The following is a 15,858-nucleotide window of genomic DNA, read 5'->3' as shown; positions in this document are numbered from 1 at the left end:
CATCAAAATGGATGTCAAACTATGGAACCTATGTTGAAAATGGTTTTAGTAGCCTTTGTATCAAAACTCTAAAGCTGTCTCAAAATGGTTTGTCAGTCATTTGTATGTAAACCATGCTGACCATTTTAAACCCCAAAACACGTAAAAGTAAAAAGAGAGGAGTACGTACTAATCTTACAAGTTGGTAATCAATCAAGTATCTGCAAATGTGACAAACACCTATTAATTAAAAGCTAAAAACATATCAATTTTATGTAACATACACGTAGTGTTTTGGGTTGATCGTGTCAAACTTAGGTTATCCCTGACTAAGTCTTAAATAGGTGTCCAAGTTCCCTGTTAATTAACAACTAAAAACATATTAATTTATGTAGCATACACATAGCGATTTGGGTTGATCGTCAAACTTAGGTTATCTCTAACTAAGTCTTAAATAGGTGTTTTAGTTCCCAATTAATCAACAACTAAAAACATATTCATTTTATGTAACATACACATAGCGGTTTGGTTTGATCGTGTCAAACTTAGGTTATCCTTGGCTAAGTCTTAAAAGTAGGTGTCTTGAGTTCGAAGATACCATTCTTTGGTACTTAGTCTTACCCTAAATAAACACCAAAGTTTTTAAATAGAGAATATCAACAGCATACACGCTAATTGCAACTATTGGCGAAGCTTTATTGGGGCGGGGGGAGCCCCCCCCCCCCCCCCCCCGGTTTTTTCACGTAGTAGTGTAAATTTACTTGTTTTCGTCCGAAATTTTTTATGCGTAGTGTAAATTTAGGCGTTTTCGGCCGGAAATTTGAGTCGGCCCCCCATCGTTTGTGAATTTTTGTATACATTTTGAGTCTGTCCCCCCGGTGTCTTAGTCCAAGCTTCGCTACTGATTGCAAATGTTACAAAAAATACTTCAATGATTACTGGCTAGCGACTAATCAAGGACTAATCGACACATAAACAAGATTTTTACAACCGTACAAAAATACAAGATCCGATGGTTATCGCATCGGAATTAGTTAGAATTAAAAAAAATAAAAATAAAAATGAACAGTTACCAATGCGAACATAAGGGGAGATGGGGTGGTCTGTTATGAACATCCCATCACTCGTGATGGCATGTTGAACACCGCCGCCGGTCTTCCCATCACGCGTGATGGGGGGCCGGCCATGATGGCCATCACGTGCTCAAATCCCAACAATTCCAACGTTAATATTACCGTTGAAGCAATATATATATATATATAAAACTTAATTAACCTATATAAATATAATCAATTCCAACTCAAATCCAACTCAAATCTAACTCAAATCCTCTACTACAAACAACATTCTAACATCACACAAAAACCTATTTCTTCACCACTTCAATTCAAAACAAAAAAATATGGATTTTTCGAGCAACTCGTTTTCGCTAGACACCGATAGCTCTTCATCTTCGGACGATGACATTGTTGAATGGTTCCCGTTGTTATATAACGAACTTGAAGGCCCGAGCCGTCCAAAGAAAAAAATGGTGGATCGTGGTCGTATACATGCCTACGAAGTGCTAATGAACAACTACTTTGTGGAGGAGCCGAAATACAATGACGAGACGTTCAAGGATCGGTTTCGTTTGCCGAAATCTTTATTTTTAAAGATTGTAGCGGACGTCTAAGCAAGCGAAGAATGGTTTCAAGAATCTTACGACGCGAGGGGCAAACGAAGTTTTACGGCGCTTCAAAAATGCACATCCACTATTCGTCAATTAGCGACAGGTAACCCACCCGATCAATTCGATGAATACTTACAAATGTCTCAGAGAACTTCACGTGAATGTCTGCAATTCTTTTGTAACGCGATTATTAAATTGTATGGCAAAGAGTTTCTACGAAAACCAACAAGACACGACATTACACGTCTTTACGCCGCGCATGAGGCTAGATGACATTTTCCAGGGATGCTCGGTAGCATCGACTGTACACATATCGAATGGAGGAATTGTCCACGGGAGTTTCGAGAGGCGTATGTTAGGGGTGATATCAAACGACCGACTATTGTACTTGAAGCGGTTGCGTCAAATGATTTATGGATTTGGCATTCTTATTTTGGTGTTCCTGGCTCAAACAACGACATCAGTGTTCTATACACATCACCATTGTTTCAAAGTGTGACAGATGGTACCGCACCCTTCTGTCCATATTTTGTCAACGGGAGATATTACAGACGTGGCTACTTTCTTGTCGATGGTATCTACCCGGCATGGTCTGTTTTTGTGAAAGCCTTTTCGTTTCCTGTCGAGGTCAAGGAAAAGGCGTTCAAGAAGTTGCAAGAATCGGCAAGAAAATATGTCGAGAGAGCTTTCAGTGTCTTAAAGGGTAGATGGTGCATACTTAGTCGACCGGTTCGTGCAATGAAAAAACTCATGATCTCTAGCATATTATATGCATGCATCATATTGCACAATATGCTAATAAAAGAAGACGGACATGCAATTTCTTCAGATTGGGTGTCGGATCCTCCTACTCAAGTTCCCGTTCCTGAGAACGTGCAATTAGACTTGCGGAACGAAGATATTCACCATCGGTTGAGATATGATCTAGTTGAACTTGTAGGTTTGGAATTTCCGAATTCGGACGAGGAGTAGATTGTTTAATGTAACTTTTATTTTTTTTTAATTTACTATTGTTTTTAATTTTTAAGTTGTAAAAAAATATCAAAAAAAATAAAAATTTCCATCACGACACCACCACCCCCACCAAAATTCCATCACTAGTGATGGAAAGTGGTGGGGTGAGGTGACAAACCCGTAATTGATGGGAGCAAGTAATGGTTTTTAAACCACCCCCACACCCACCCCCCTAAGCAAACAAAAGATGATGGGCTTAACTTGTTGGGTTGCGGTCATCTCCATCCCTCCTAAATCATTCCATTCCACGATTGCTTATAAACCAGACTCAGTTTCAAATTCATGTTTTACTTTTATCCACAATGGATCTCAAATCAGCCGCCTTAATGGACCAAATGAAGACCCATTTTTCTACTGATGCCGGCAAAGCTCTCACTAAAAAGATCGGACTTGTTTATCAAATCCATCTCGCTCCTAAGGTTTGAATGTTTGTTTGATTTACTCTAAATTTGAGGAATTATATTATGTTGCTTTTGCAGAAAATCGGGTACAACGAGGAGATTTACGTCGTTGATTTGAAGAAAGGAGACGTTACTAAAGGTACGTATATTAATTATTTGCTTAGTACTTATTCAATTCCTAATGGATTTGTGGTTGGGAATTTGTAGCGTTTTTAGGGTTTTTGTTAAACTTGATTTTGATCAATTTGATTCATCCCAATTGTAAGGATTTTGATCATTTATTAGTCAAATCGGAAATTGGGAGCTCCTGATTCGATTTCACCTAATCGGCCCCTAACTTCTTGTGGTGGGGAGTAAGTTAACGCGCCACGCCAATGCCAGTGGGGCTTAAACTAACACACCCGTTTAACACCGCCCCGCCCCGGAGTGATGTTAAAGCCTCGTTACCACACCACACCACTTTACCGCCTCCGTTGAAGCCCTACAACTATTAGTCAGAATGTTTGAAGTATTTTAAAAATTATACTTACTTTGAGAAATTATATATAAAATTTTGTGTATATATATATATATATATGCTTTTGAAAAATCACAAGTAAACTTTCAATCCGATTTATCCCCTATTGATCGCTAACCAGTACCTCACCGCTAGACTAGGGCCTAGGTTGATCATAATTATTATAACGATTGTACTTTTATCATTGATTTGCCAACATGTAGGTCCATATGAAGGAGGAAAGCCAGATGCTACATTTTCTTTCACAGATGAGGATTTCTACAAGATTGCCACTGGGAAAATGAATCCTCAAATTGCTTTCATGAGGTATAAATCTTCATAAAAACAAACATTCATAGTGATTTGAATAATAGTGTTTTCTTAAATGCTTGTTGGTTCCTATGTGCAGGGGTAAGATGAAGGTGAAAGGAAGTTTGAGTGCAGCCCAGAAATTCACCCCTGACATTTTTCCTAAACCCTCAAAGATGTAATATAAGACATGTTACCAAATGCTTGAGCATAATGCATTCTGGTCTCATATATCTCAACATTTGCTGTTAGTTTTGTGTTGGGAGTTAATTGGTTTTATATGTTTAATTATATTATCTTTGAGCCTTTGGTTGAATTTCTAGTTGATTTTAGTATAATTGCCTATGGGTTAAGTGATTGGGTGGTTGAGTATTGTATATTTCGACCAGCCTATCGGTATCAAAGGTAGTCAAGGTGTTCACGGCCTAGTTCAGTTAAGTTGGGAAGCTGTGACGACAGTTATAGGCTGAACCATTGGCTACGGTTTTGAGAAATGGCAAACCAAACCAACTGAGTTGGTTGGGTCAATTGGTCGGACAAGCTCAACTGGCCAAGACGGTTTTGTTTTTGTAGTGTTGTTTGTTTGAACATTTTTTTTAAATAAATTTGATAATCCTTAGTTTGGATTAAGTATTTAAAATTGGTAAAAATGGTTCATGGATATTTTATACTGCATATTTGATATATGGAAAACTTAATGATAAATAATAAAGTACCACGACCGGTCTGGTTTGCAGTTGCACAACTAGTTACAAACAAGTTCTAAACCGCTAGAGCCCTTTTTTTCAACAATAAAGAAGATACCACTCCAAAAAAGGATTGACGGAACAAAGGTAAATCTTTCAAAAGACAAATCACTCGTGTAACTTGGATACAAACACGTGTAAAAGCTTTCACATTTGAGTCTCTATGTTCATGTTTTCTATATAATATAGAGAAAGAAGCAGACAAAACAACTAAAACACAACACATTTGATTCTCTATAAGAAAGAACAATTTATAGAAAATTATAGTACACCTCTATATTTAGTATATTTAGAGGCTCATGGTCAATTCACTATATTTTATTGTGAGTCTATAAAAAAGAGGAACACTAATAAAATAAACGCTTGTAAGTAAGATGGAGATAAAGATAAAGGGTTGGATATTTAAGAATTTTGAAAAGTAAACAAAATTAAGAGGAAAAAAAAATGGGTTTTTTGTTAAATAATTTACATAGAGATGGAGGTTCCAATGCGAATGCTCTAAAGTTATTGGTATGGGTGTAAAATTGCATAGCTGCTTAAGATCAGCTCCCTAATAGCTTAAATAGGGTTGAGCTTAAACTGGACGTAGCTCAAGCACAATCCAATTTGGAGCTCACTTCATATACAAGCACAAACCCAAGCTTCAATTATCAAGCTCAGTTATGATGGTGAGCTTAAACGGGACTGCTATTAGAATCATTTTTATTTAACACATTAATCATATTTATGTCATAATAATAACTATTCTAAAGAAAATTATCATAAAAATACTAAGTAATATGTTTTGTGTTATATATAAAATTTATAGTTATAAATATATAATAAAAATAATAAAAGTATAAGTCAATAAAATAATTAATATATAATAAATGTGTTTGAGCATGAAGAATTCTTATGAGCTGTGCATATAGTTTACAAGTAGAGCCCCAAGCTAGTTGAGCTCGATTTCAAACTCTCTTAAGTCTTAACTTAAACCAGATTGAACTCTTTTAAGTAAAATCAGTTGAGTTAGAGTTTAGACGGGCTTAATTTTGGCTCGACTTGTTAACGCCCCTTATTATTTATTAAAGAGGACTCCTTAAAAATGAGAAGTTACACCTTTGTTCTCAATTGTTCCAAAGAAAGTAAAGCTCTAAAGGTATCAATAAATAACAACTGATCAGTAACTATCTAAACGGTTCAACAAATACAAATTAATGTTGTCAACAAGCCAGATGACCGCGTCTTGCACGAAAGATTTCATGTAATGTGAATCAAAGAAAAAAAGAACGAGTAGATATCAATGTGAAAAATTCAATGTACTATGTATGACATATTAAAAGCGCCCACATGTACATATTGAGGCTATTAATGGTCAGCATGCCACTAAATAATACTCAAGTCCACTAAATAATACTCACATCTTCTTTTTATAGCAATTTTACTAACGTCTTTTCCTCTAATTTTTATAATTATAATGGAAAACAATATATTATTGGTCTCTTTTTAAGTTAAATAATATACTTTTATCATTATTATTTCTTTCTTCTACACTCATAGCTATTCTAAAAAAAAGTAAAAAATTATGGAGACTGAACAGTGTTTACTCAAATTTACTCGTAAACAAAAGTGTTTCTATCTCCTCCACTCTTAACTTTTTCACTCTTCATCCATATAACACCCCGGCTTAAGCGGAAACGCCTGACGTACAGATTGCTCAAACACACGTGACACTATCAAGTGACCATAATATCATTAATTCGTTTCAAAGCATCATAATACACAAGTCTCCAAGTAATAATCAAACAAATTCATACAAAAGCAATTTATTTCAACAACTCTATTTAATTCTGTTTCAACTGGTAACCGGAAATTATTATTGATTGTATTTGTGTGTGTTACAAAAGAGAAAGGGGAAATTAAATAAATAGAAGAACACTAGCTAAATAACGGAAATACAATAAAAAAGGATTATGAGTTCCTTGATTCTTGGCTGCAACTGTTCTTACTTGGCTGGTAATGATTGGAATATCTGCTAAGTAAGGAAAAGTGATCTTTATGTAGTTTAAATAATCTTTTGTTTTTCTAACACTCTCCCTCAAGTCGAGTTGTAGGGCCTCCAATACTTAACTTGCCAAGACAATTGCTAAATATTTTTACGTTGACCGCTTTTGTTAATATATCTGCTAGTTGGTCTTCTGATCGAACAAACGGTAGTTCTATAATTTCGGCATCAAGTTTTTCTTTGATAATGTTTCGGTCAACTTCAATGTGTTTTGTACGATCGTGTTGGACAGGGTTCTCTGAAATTTGTATTGCGGCTTTGTTATCACACATAATCTTACTTGTTTCGCTTGGAGAGAACCCAATATCAGTTAGAAGTTTGTGGATCCATATGACTTTTGCAAGACCTCGTGCAATACCTCTGAATTCAGCTTCGGCGGTAGATAAAGCAACTACTTTTTGTTTTTTGCTTCTCCAGGTTACCAAGTTTCCACCAACCAGAGTAAAGTATCCTGATGTAGATCTTCGGTCATCTTGATCTCCCGCCCAGTCTGCATCAGTTTATAGTTGGACTTTCAGATGTTTGTTTTGTTAAAAGAGAACTCCATGACCCACTGTTCCTTTAAGGTATCTGATAATCCTCATTACTGCCTCCATGTGGGTAACTTGAGATTGGTGCATAAATTTGCTAACTACTCCAACTGCATATGCAATATCTGGATGAGTATGTGAGAGGTATATAAGTTTACCTACTAGTCGTTGGTATCGTTCTTTGTTTGTTAACTCGGCTTCTTCTACCATACGAAGTTTATGGTTCACCCTTATTGGTGTGTCAACAAGCTTGCTGTCAACCATCCCGGTCTCGGCTAGAAGGTCAAGAATGTACTTTTTCTGCCATAAAAAGCTCCCTCGTTTGGGCCTTAGTACCTCAAAATCCAAGAAAGTACTTAAGTCTTCTTAAGTCCTTTATTTCAAATTCTGTGAAAAGGTTTGTCTTTAACTTCCTCATTTCATCTTCATCATTTCTTGTAATGATCTTGTCATCAACATATATAATTAAACAAGTTACAAGTTTACCTCTTCTTTTAAGGAACAGTGTATGGTCAGAGTTGCTTTGCTGGTATCCATATTTCTTCATTGCTATAGTGAATCTGCCAAACCAAGCTCGAGGAGATTGCTTGAGCCCATAGAGCGTTTTTTTAATCGACATACTTCTGTTGCCTTGAAATCTCGTGTGAACCCTGGTGGAGCTTCCATATAAACTTCTTCTTCTAATTCTCCATGTAAGAAGGCATTCTTAACATCAAACTGATGAAGAGGCCATCCTTCATTTGCGGCGACCGAGAAAAGAACTCTGATTGTGTCAAACTTTGCTACCGGGGAAAAAGTTTCTGAGTAGTCAACTCCATATGTCTGGGTATAGCCTTTCGCTACTAGTCGTGCTTTATACCTTTCAATAGTTCCAACGGGTTTGTGTTTGATTGTAAATACCCAACGACATCCCACCGGTTTTTCCCGAGGGGGAAGGTCACATTTTTCCCATGTGTTGTTTTTCATTAGCGCCATTTCGGTATCCATTGCATTTTTCCAGTTCTCTGATTCTTGAGCTTGTTCTATAGACGTTGAGATTTGTTCAGTGTAGAGAGAAGACGTAAATGCCTTGGCTTCTTTTGAAAGATTTCCATCGGCTATGTTTGCTATGGGATATCTGGTGGATTTAGATTGTTTTTCTAGGGAGTATAGTTTTGCGGGAATGCCTCTGTTAACTCTTGGTGGAAGAACATATCTCTAGGTCCTTTCTTGTATTGGTTCTTCTTGTCTTGTTCCTTCTTGTAATGGTTGTTCTTGTTCTTGCTGCACTGTTAGTTCTACTTCTATCTCATGATCGTCAGATATGTTAATATTTTGATTTTCATGAGATTCTTTATATGTTATATCTTCTGATGATTGAGAATTATTGACATCAGATGGTAGATCAGGAGGATTTTAGTCTGGAACACTAGTTGTTGGTCCACTAGATTGTTGTGAAGTGCATGACTCATTTTTGGGTACTGTGATATACTTCTTCGGATGATGATGCCCATTTTGGGACCCATTTTAGCCAACTTAGTGTGTCATGCTCATTCTCCCCCTAACCACTATGTTGGGAGGTGTAAAAGAACTCGGTTTCAAGGAAGTCACAGTTCATGGTAGTGTACATATAACGGGTTTTTGGACTGTAGCAACGGTACCCTTTTTGGTTGACCCCATAGCCTACGAAAACACACTTTTCAAAACATGGGTTAAGTTTGGTTCGATTGATTTTTCGTATGGGTGGACAAAGACGGAGCACCCAAATATTCGTGGTTTTAATGTTAGGGTGGGTGGAAGGTTGGTAAATTCTGAAAGAGCTTGAAGAGGCGTTTTTAAGTTAAGGGCTTTTGTTAGAAGTGAATTAATCAGATTCGTAGCAGTAGCGAGAGCTTCAGGCCAGAAGGACTTAGGGACTTGAGATTCAATCACCAGGGCACAATTTATTTCTAAACGAATACGGTTTTTTCTTTCGACGGTGCCGTTTTGTTCAGGAGTGTGAGAGCATGATGTTTGGTGAATTATTCCTTTTGTTTGGCAAAATTGTTTCATTGAATCGTTTATGAATTCCCCACCGTTATCGAACCAAAGGATTTGGATATTGGTTTTAAATTGTGTTTGTATCATAGTATAAAACATAGTAAATTTATCAAAAACCTCAGATTTATGCTTTAAAAAATAAATCCACGTTATACGAGTGCAATCGTTAACAAAGAGTACGAAAAAAATGAAATATTTGTCCTCCAACAACTTTTGCTGGTCCCCATACATCCGAATGGATGAGGGAAAAAGGAGATTTAACTTTCTTGTTATTAGGTTTAAAGGTATGTGTATGGATTTTGGCCAATACACACATTTCACAACTTATTGTTTCATTTAAAGGAAATAATTTTGGAAATAAAAGGTGCAAATAACCGATAGATGGGGGTCCTAATCTCCTATGCCATAACCAAGCCTCTCTATTGATAGTTCCATGAGCCAACATGACAGTACCATGTTGAGTCACTTCATCCACATAGTACAATCCGTGGCGTTCAGTGCCACGTCCTATAATTGTTCCCGTCCTGATATCTTGTAATATACAAAATGTCGGGTGCATTAAAACTGTGCAGTTTAATTCTTTTGTCACATGACTGGATAGATAAAAGTTTATAAAGACGGGACATAAAGACAGTTTGAATGTTTTAAGGTGGGAGATATTTCAATAGTTCCTTCTGCCTTTACAGGAACCATTCCACCATTAGCGGTTTTTATATAGTTAATTTTTAGGTTTAGAATTTGAAATTATGTCGGACAATTCAAAAGTCATGGTGTAGGTAGCACTGCAGTAAAAAATCTGATTTATTTAATTTTTCACATGTTTCGGCCATATTAACTTCTCCCACAATTTTGTTTAGGTTAGTTTTTAAAAAATCAGAATCTCGGGGTCCTTTATATTTAACCACCCTAAACCCCTAGCCTGTATCGAAATTACTATGTTCTCTTGAGTGCATTTCAAAATTTAAAGATTTTTCAAGGGGTTTATTTAATAGTTCTAAAACTAAAGGATTAATAAAATTAGGGTTGCAAATAAGTCCATTACCCCTGTATCCTGCCTGATGTTCAGTGAGTTCTCCTTCTCCTACTGATGTTATGCCGTCAAATCCGTCGCGGCCTCCTTTGATATTGCTCTAGTCACCAGCAGCCTCTGAGATGGGTCTCTTTGTGTTATCATTCACTGCTTTAAGATTCTTCACCTTAGAATCGGCTACCTTCTTTGTTTTTGCATTTTCAGATTCTTCCTCTTTAGGTTTAAAATTGATGGGTGTCTTTTTCATAGCAACAAGCTCGTCACCATCTTCTTCTTTCTTTGATTTTGGTGCTGGTTTATTGAGCTTTGCATCCATTAAAGAAAGCGATTTGGTCAAGGAAGTATGGGTGCCATTGGGTTTCTGGTTCTTGTTTTGAATGAGTGAACTGAGGGCTTTTTCGGCATTTTTATCGTCTCCTACTATCGTCAACCCATTTGGAGCTGAAGAGTTATAAGTGAGGTTTTGTTTTTGGGTTCCATTTTGGCTGTGTGGCTTGTTTTTAAGCAGGTTGGTGATTTGTAAAGCTAACTCATGATATTCCTTTTTATTTCTCATCAAACGAATGACATCTTATTATGGAAATCCTAGCTATTTTTAGCATGATATTGGGGAATCTCATTGCTATTACTCAAACCAACATGAAACGTATGCTCGCATATTCGTCCACAGGGCAAATCGGATATGTAATTATTGGAATAATTGTTGGAAACTCAAATGATGGATATGCAAGCATGATAACTTATATGTTGTTCTATATCTCCATGAATCTAGGAACTTTTGTGTAATGCTCGTTAATTTCGGTTCCAAGAGTTAAAGCTTGTAAAGTATGTATTATTCTCGGGATTTAACCGACGTTTCTCGGGAGTCTTTACGTCATCTTGGTACGTTAAATTATCCAACCTTTCCTTCCAAGTTACCATATCCCTTAAACTTTGAGGGCTAATGTGTAACATTTGTTTTATATCATAAAATAATGAAAAACCCTAACCCTAAACACCCTATGCGCAGCCGATTGGACTCAAGCCCCCCCTACTCAAAAATCTTCTGTCCAGCTAGGTTTCAACCGTGAAAACTTCAATTCAAGGTCGGTTTTATGATTCCCCATGTCTTTTACACCTTAATTGACCTTTATATTGCGCGTATTGTTCGTTAAACGACTTGTTTTAGGTTAACCGGGTGGTTGTCCAATTGAGCGTTTCCGTGTTTTGAGTGAGGTTTTTGCACCAAAATCCTCCTAGGTATGTGTGGTACATCATACTTAAAAACCATATTCAATGAAGGTGTTTAGGTCAGTCAATCGATTTTAGTTCGAAAACTAGGGTTTATCGGGTGTAGAATCGTCAATTGTTGAGTTTGATGCGTTAATCGATTGAATGACTAACGGAATCAGTTTGCTTAGACCTAGGGGGTTTAAGGGCTGTGGAAAAATTATTTTTTGGTATTCGGGGCTGATTAGGTTGGTGATTAGTTAATCGAGTCGGTTGTGCGCAAATTGTCGTTTAAACATTAAAGCGAGTGTTGTAAAAAGGAACCGTCGACCCTATCAACTCGGGTGACATAATTATGATGTATGAAAAGATTAAGATGGGAATTTGGTCCATTTGGGGCTGATTTGTTTGACAATTGGTTTTAAGATTTATTACGCGCGTATTCGACTCGATTTACATACCGACGGGTGAGTTGTGCATCATGGTTAGCCCCGACCATGATCGTATGGTGGATTTGGTTAATTGAAAGGTTTTAGGGGCTGAGGTAACGTAAAAGAGTATGGGTTGGGCCTCGGGCCAAGTTGTTGGGCCTGAGCGGCCCGTTAGGCAAGTGTGTTCTTAAGGTCTAGTTTAGTAACGCGTTGTCTACAATTTACAAGCCCTTACTTGTGAGTGTGCACTTAGAGATTTCCTAGCTTGTTGCTGGTGTTTGGTTGATCTTAGGTCAGTTCATGATGCCCCCTTTTAACTCCTTTTAAATTTTGGGCTAGCATGCACACCTAAGTGTTTTTCTTACTTGATGAAATGTTTTAAACGATTTTATATAGGCTTGCTAGTATATGTAGGCCTTGGGATGTTTAAAATATATATATATATATATACACACACACATATATACATTATTGTTTGGCCTATATTTGGCGGAGTTGTAGTCGTTTCGACTACGGATGTTGCGTATGCCTACTTTGTGTTTGCATGCGTTGATGTTACGTGTTTGCGTATGCCTACTTTGCGTATGCCTACTTTGTGTTTGCATGCGTTGTTTGGCCTACCTTGATGTTATACGTGGATGTTATATATATATTGTTATATATATAGGGATGTATTTGAGAGGATGTTTATATATATATTCTGTAGATATATAAGTATGAGAATGTTTAGTCTTCGGAATGATGACTTAATGGATGCACTCTTTTTATATTTAAACTTTTGGTATGACTATCATAATTGTTATTACTGATATTATTTACTTAAAACTTGAACTCAATCAGCTCAAGCTGACTTTGTGTGCATGTTGGTGTGAGTTTCAGGTTATGAAGAGGATGCCTTATCGCTTGGACGTGCACGAAGCTACTTGGACGGTGAATGGCATACGTGGATGGAAGAATGTATTTTGAACAATTTTATTTTAAATAGTTTTATGAATTAGATTTAAAATTGGTTTTGGGCAAAATTCCCGGGCTTTAGGGAACTTACTTTACTATTTATGTTTTTCGCTGAATTTACACTCTGAGATGTTTGTTTTAATGGAAGAAACCGTTTTCAAGTTTAAATATTTTCTTAAGTACTTTGTGTGAATACCAACTGTAGGGTTCCCGGGGATCGGGGCCTTACATTTTGCTTGCATTGTCTTATTTGGTCTACGTACCGGAACTGATAACATTCGAGATTATGCAGGATTATATACGAAAGATCCTTTTTTGGCTCTCTCTTTAGCCCTATGTCTCTTATCCCTAGGAGGTCTTCCTCCACTAGCAGGTTTTTTGGAAAACTCTATTTGTTCTGGTGTGGATGGCAGGTAGGCCTATATTTCTTGGTTTTATTAGGACTCCTTACAAGCGTTGTTTCTATCTGCTATTATCTAAAAATAATCAAGTTATTAATGACTGGACGAAACCAAGAAATAACCCATCACGTGCCCCTAGTGCTGTTATTATTTCCAGCCATGGTGTTAGTTCACGTGTTAAAGCGGGTCTGAAGCGATGGCGTGAAAGTTTTTGAATAACCAAAAAAACAGATTTGAGACTGGTAACCAAAAATTATTATTGATTGTATTTGTGTGTGTGTTACAAAAGAGAAAGGGGAAATTAAATAAATAGAAGAACACTAGCTAAATAACGGAAATACAATAAAAAAGGATTATGAGTTCCTTGATTCTTGGCTGCAACTGTTTTTGCTTGGCTGACAATGATTGGAATATCTCCTAAGTAAGGAAAAGTGATATTTATGTATTTTAAATAATCTTTTGTTTTTCTAACAAATTCTTTTATTCTTAAGCTAGTGTTTTCGATAAGAAATCAACCTCTAATCACAACACCTGTAGCATGCATATAAAACAAAAGTCAACTACAAGTAGTTTGTGAGAATCATCACAGTTTGTTAACACATAAAAGGCATACAATTATGAACCGTGTAATCAACGCAGTAAAGTCCTTTCCAATTGGTAACAACCAACGTACTCGGGATATCGCACAATGCACACAAGGTTCTTTCTAGTTGAGGTCGATCAATGTACTCGGATAGCACAACGCACATAAGGTCCTGTCCAGTTGGGGACAACCAACGTACTCGGATAGCACAACACACATAAGCAAGTAAACACAAGTCCATAATGAGAATTGTAGTTTGAATAAGTAAAGTAAGTAATCGTTTGTATAGGATATGCATACTACCCCCAAAATGTAAAAAACTTTAAAAAGGGGGTGTGAAAAACTCACCTCAAAATCGAAGACAAACTTGTAATAAAAGCCGAAAGTACAATAACGAAACCAAAGCAACCGAAAGTGCGTTAAAGAATCTGAAACGATTGAACTTCTCGAACTATAATTAAAACAAAAACGAAGCTTAACTAACGGGATTGAAAAAGTTAAAGAGTAATTTAAATAAGGGGTTTTGTATTATTTTAATATATTCTTATTAGCATTCTATGGTGTTTTATATTAAAATATTATATTTAGACTTTAACAGAATTCTAACGTTCTGAATGTTATTTTAATTAATAATTTGACACTATTATACGAATTATAATATTTGCGAAAAAAGGATTTTAAGTAAATTTAACGAATTAAAGTTTAAGCATTTTATGAATTAAAAGCTTAACCAATTAATTTAAAGTAACGAAATTATAAACTAATCCTAACGGTCTATATTATTTAATATTATAACTTCAACACTAATATGCGAGTTACGATATTACAATGTATGGATTTTAAATAGGAGTTTTATCTCGAACAATTATAACTAAGTTATTGAATATAAGTTTACGAATTAAAAACTAATTAATGAATTATATTAATGGATTAATGTAGGTTCACAGCCGGATCTACACGGAATATCTCGTTCTACGTAGGTGCGGAATCCCTACGTAAGACGTTACGAGCGTAGAAGACGATACGAGCTAACACGATTAAACACACGTTACAATAAACAAAGACACGTTGTATTGCAACTGGAAACACGTGATTCTCTGATCACCGATTACACACAAACTCGTAAACTGGAAAACTCTAACTCAAAATTTTTTGTTTCAGCCGTAACCTAACTGATTATATACACGACAACTTCGCCTGGCATGTTCAGGCGAAGTTGTCACTAACTTCGCTTGTCTAACAAGTTCGCCTATATCAGCGAACTTGTTAGCTAACTTCGCTTAATACAAAATACAAATTCAACTAACTCGATTACAGACACTAGACACTGAACTACTGACATCATGCACCAACAGACTCCCCCTTGGCAGTAGCTTCATATCTCTATCTTCAAGCACGTGTCTTGTAATCTTCAACAATCTTGTATCTTTCATCTTCAAGCATAAACTCCTTCTCGTACACAAACCGAAACAACTCTTTAATATTTCTTCGCTTCGTCCTTCCAAGCAGGAATATAAAATATCTTCTTCTCATTCAGCACCTGCAGATCAGCTTGAGACAAGTTCACTAGATGCATCGGATCATACACTCTCAGCAGCTCTTGTTCATCTTCGTCCTCCATTACTGCTTCAGCTGTTTCACAATCTACATACCACCACTTCAGATCTTTGAGCACATCTTTGGGCATTAGTTTCATCGGCACTTCTTTAAGACACCGGATCGGCTTATACTTCATAATCATCCAAGGCTTGCCATCTGCTCTCAATCCTCTATCTTTGTCTTCAATAAGTTTTCCCTTTTGTGGTTTCAACAGCTCGAACTTCTTTTCCTTTATACTTTCCTTCCAAACAATCTTCCCAATGACTCTAGCCATATTATCATCACTCCTGTTTATCAATCCCAATCTGGCTAAGTCTTTCACTTCACATTCTGGCAGTGTATTCAACGATCTCAACATCCTTTTGAAGTACTGAACACCATCATATCTCTTAATCACAAAGAGCCTCAACTGCTCATCATATATCCAGCATATAATCCCTTTTC

At 36.4% G+C, this 15,858-nt stretch overlaps 1 protein-coding gene across 1 annotated transcript; it reads left to right on the top strand.

Annotated features, from left to right (window-relative positions):
- Positions 1 to 2,973: 2,973 nt before the first annotated feature.
- On the top strand, positions 2,974 to 4,125 carry LOC143622005 (sterol carrier protein 2-like). Its single transcript, XM_077093264.1, has 4 exons — positions 2,974 to 3,081; positions 3,142 to 3,202; positions 3,784 to 3,886; positions 3,969 to 4,125. The coding sequence occupies exons 1-4, from the start codon at positions 2,989 to 2,991 to the stop codon at positions 4,048 to 4,050; spliced, it is 339 nt and encodes a 112-aa protein (XP_076949379.1). The 5' UTR covers positions 2,974 to 2,988; the 3' UTR covers positions 4,051 to 4,125.
- The last annotated feature ends 11,733 nt before the right edge of the window (positions 4,126 to 15,858 follow it).

This window comes from Bidens hawaiensis, unplaced genomic scaffold (genome assembly GCF_021521415.1).
Source record: "Bidens hawaiensis isolate Kalapana, Puna unplaced genomic scaffold, B.hawaiensis_p1.1 tig00003004_1, whole genome shotgun sequence".
Classification (NCBI taxonomy): domain Eukaryota; kingdom Viridiplantae; phylum Streptophyta; class Magnoliopsida; order Asterales; family Asteraceae; genus Bidens; species Bidens hawaiensis.
This window is presented reverse-complemented; position numbering and strand designations above follow the sequence as displayed.

Coding starts and splice junctions, on each gene's coding strand:
- LOC143622005 (XM_077093264.1), top strand. CDS start 2,989: ATGGACCAAATGAAGACCCATTTTTCTACTGATGCCGGCAAAGCTCTC. Junction 3,082..3,141: donor AAATCCATCTCGCTCCTAAG/GTTTGAATGTTT, acceptor TTGCTTTTGCAG/AAAATCGGGTACAACGAGGA. Junction 3,203..3,783: donor GAAAGGAGACGTTACTAAAG/GTACGTATATTA, acceptor GCCAACATGTAG/GTCCATATGAAGGAGGAAAG.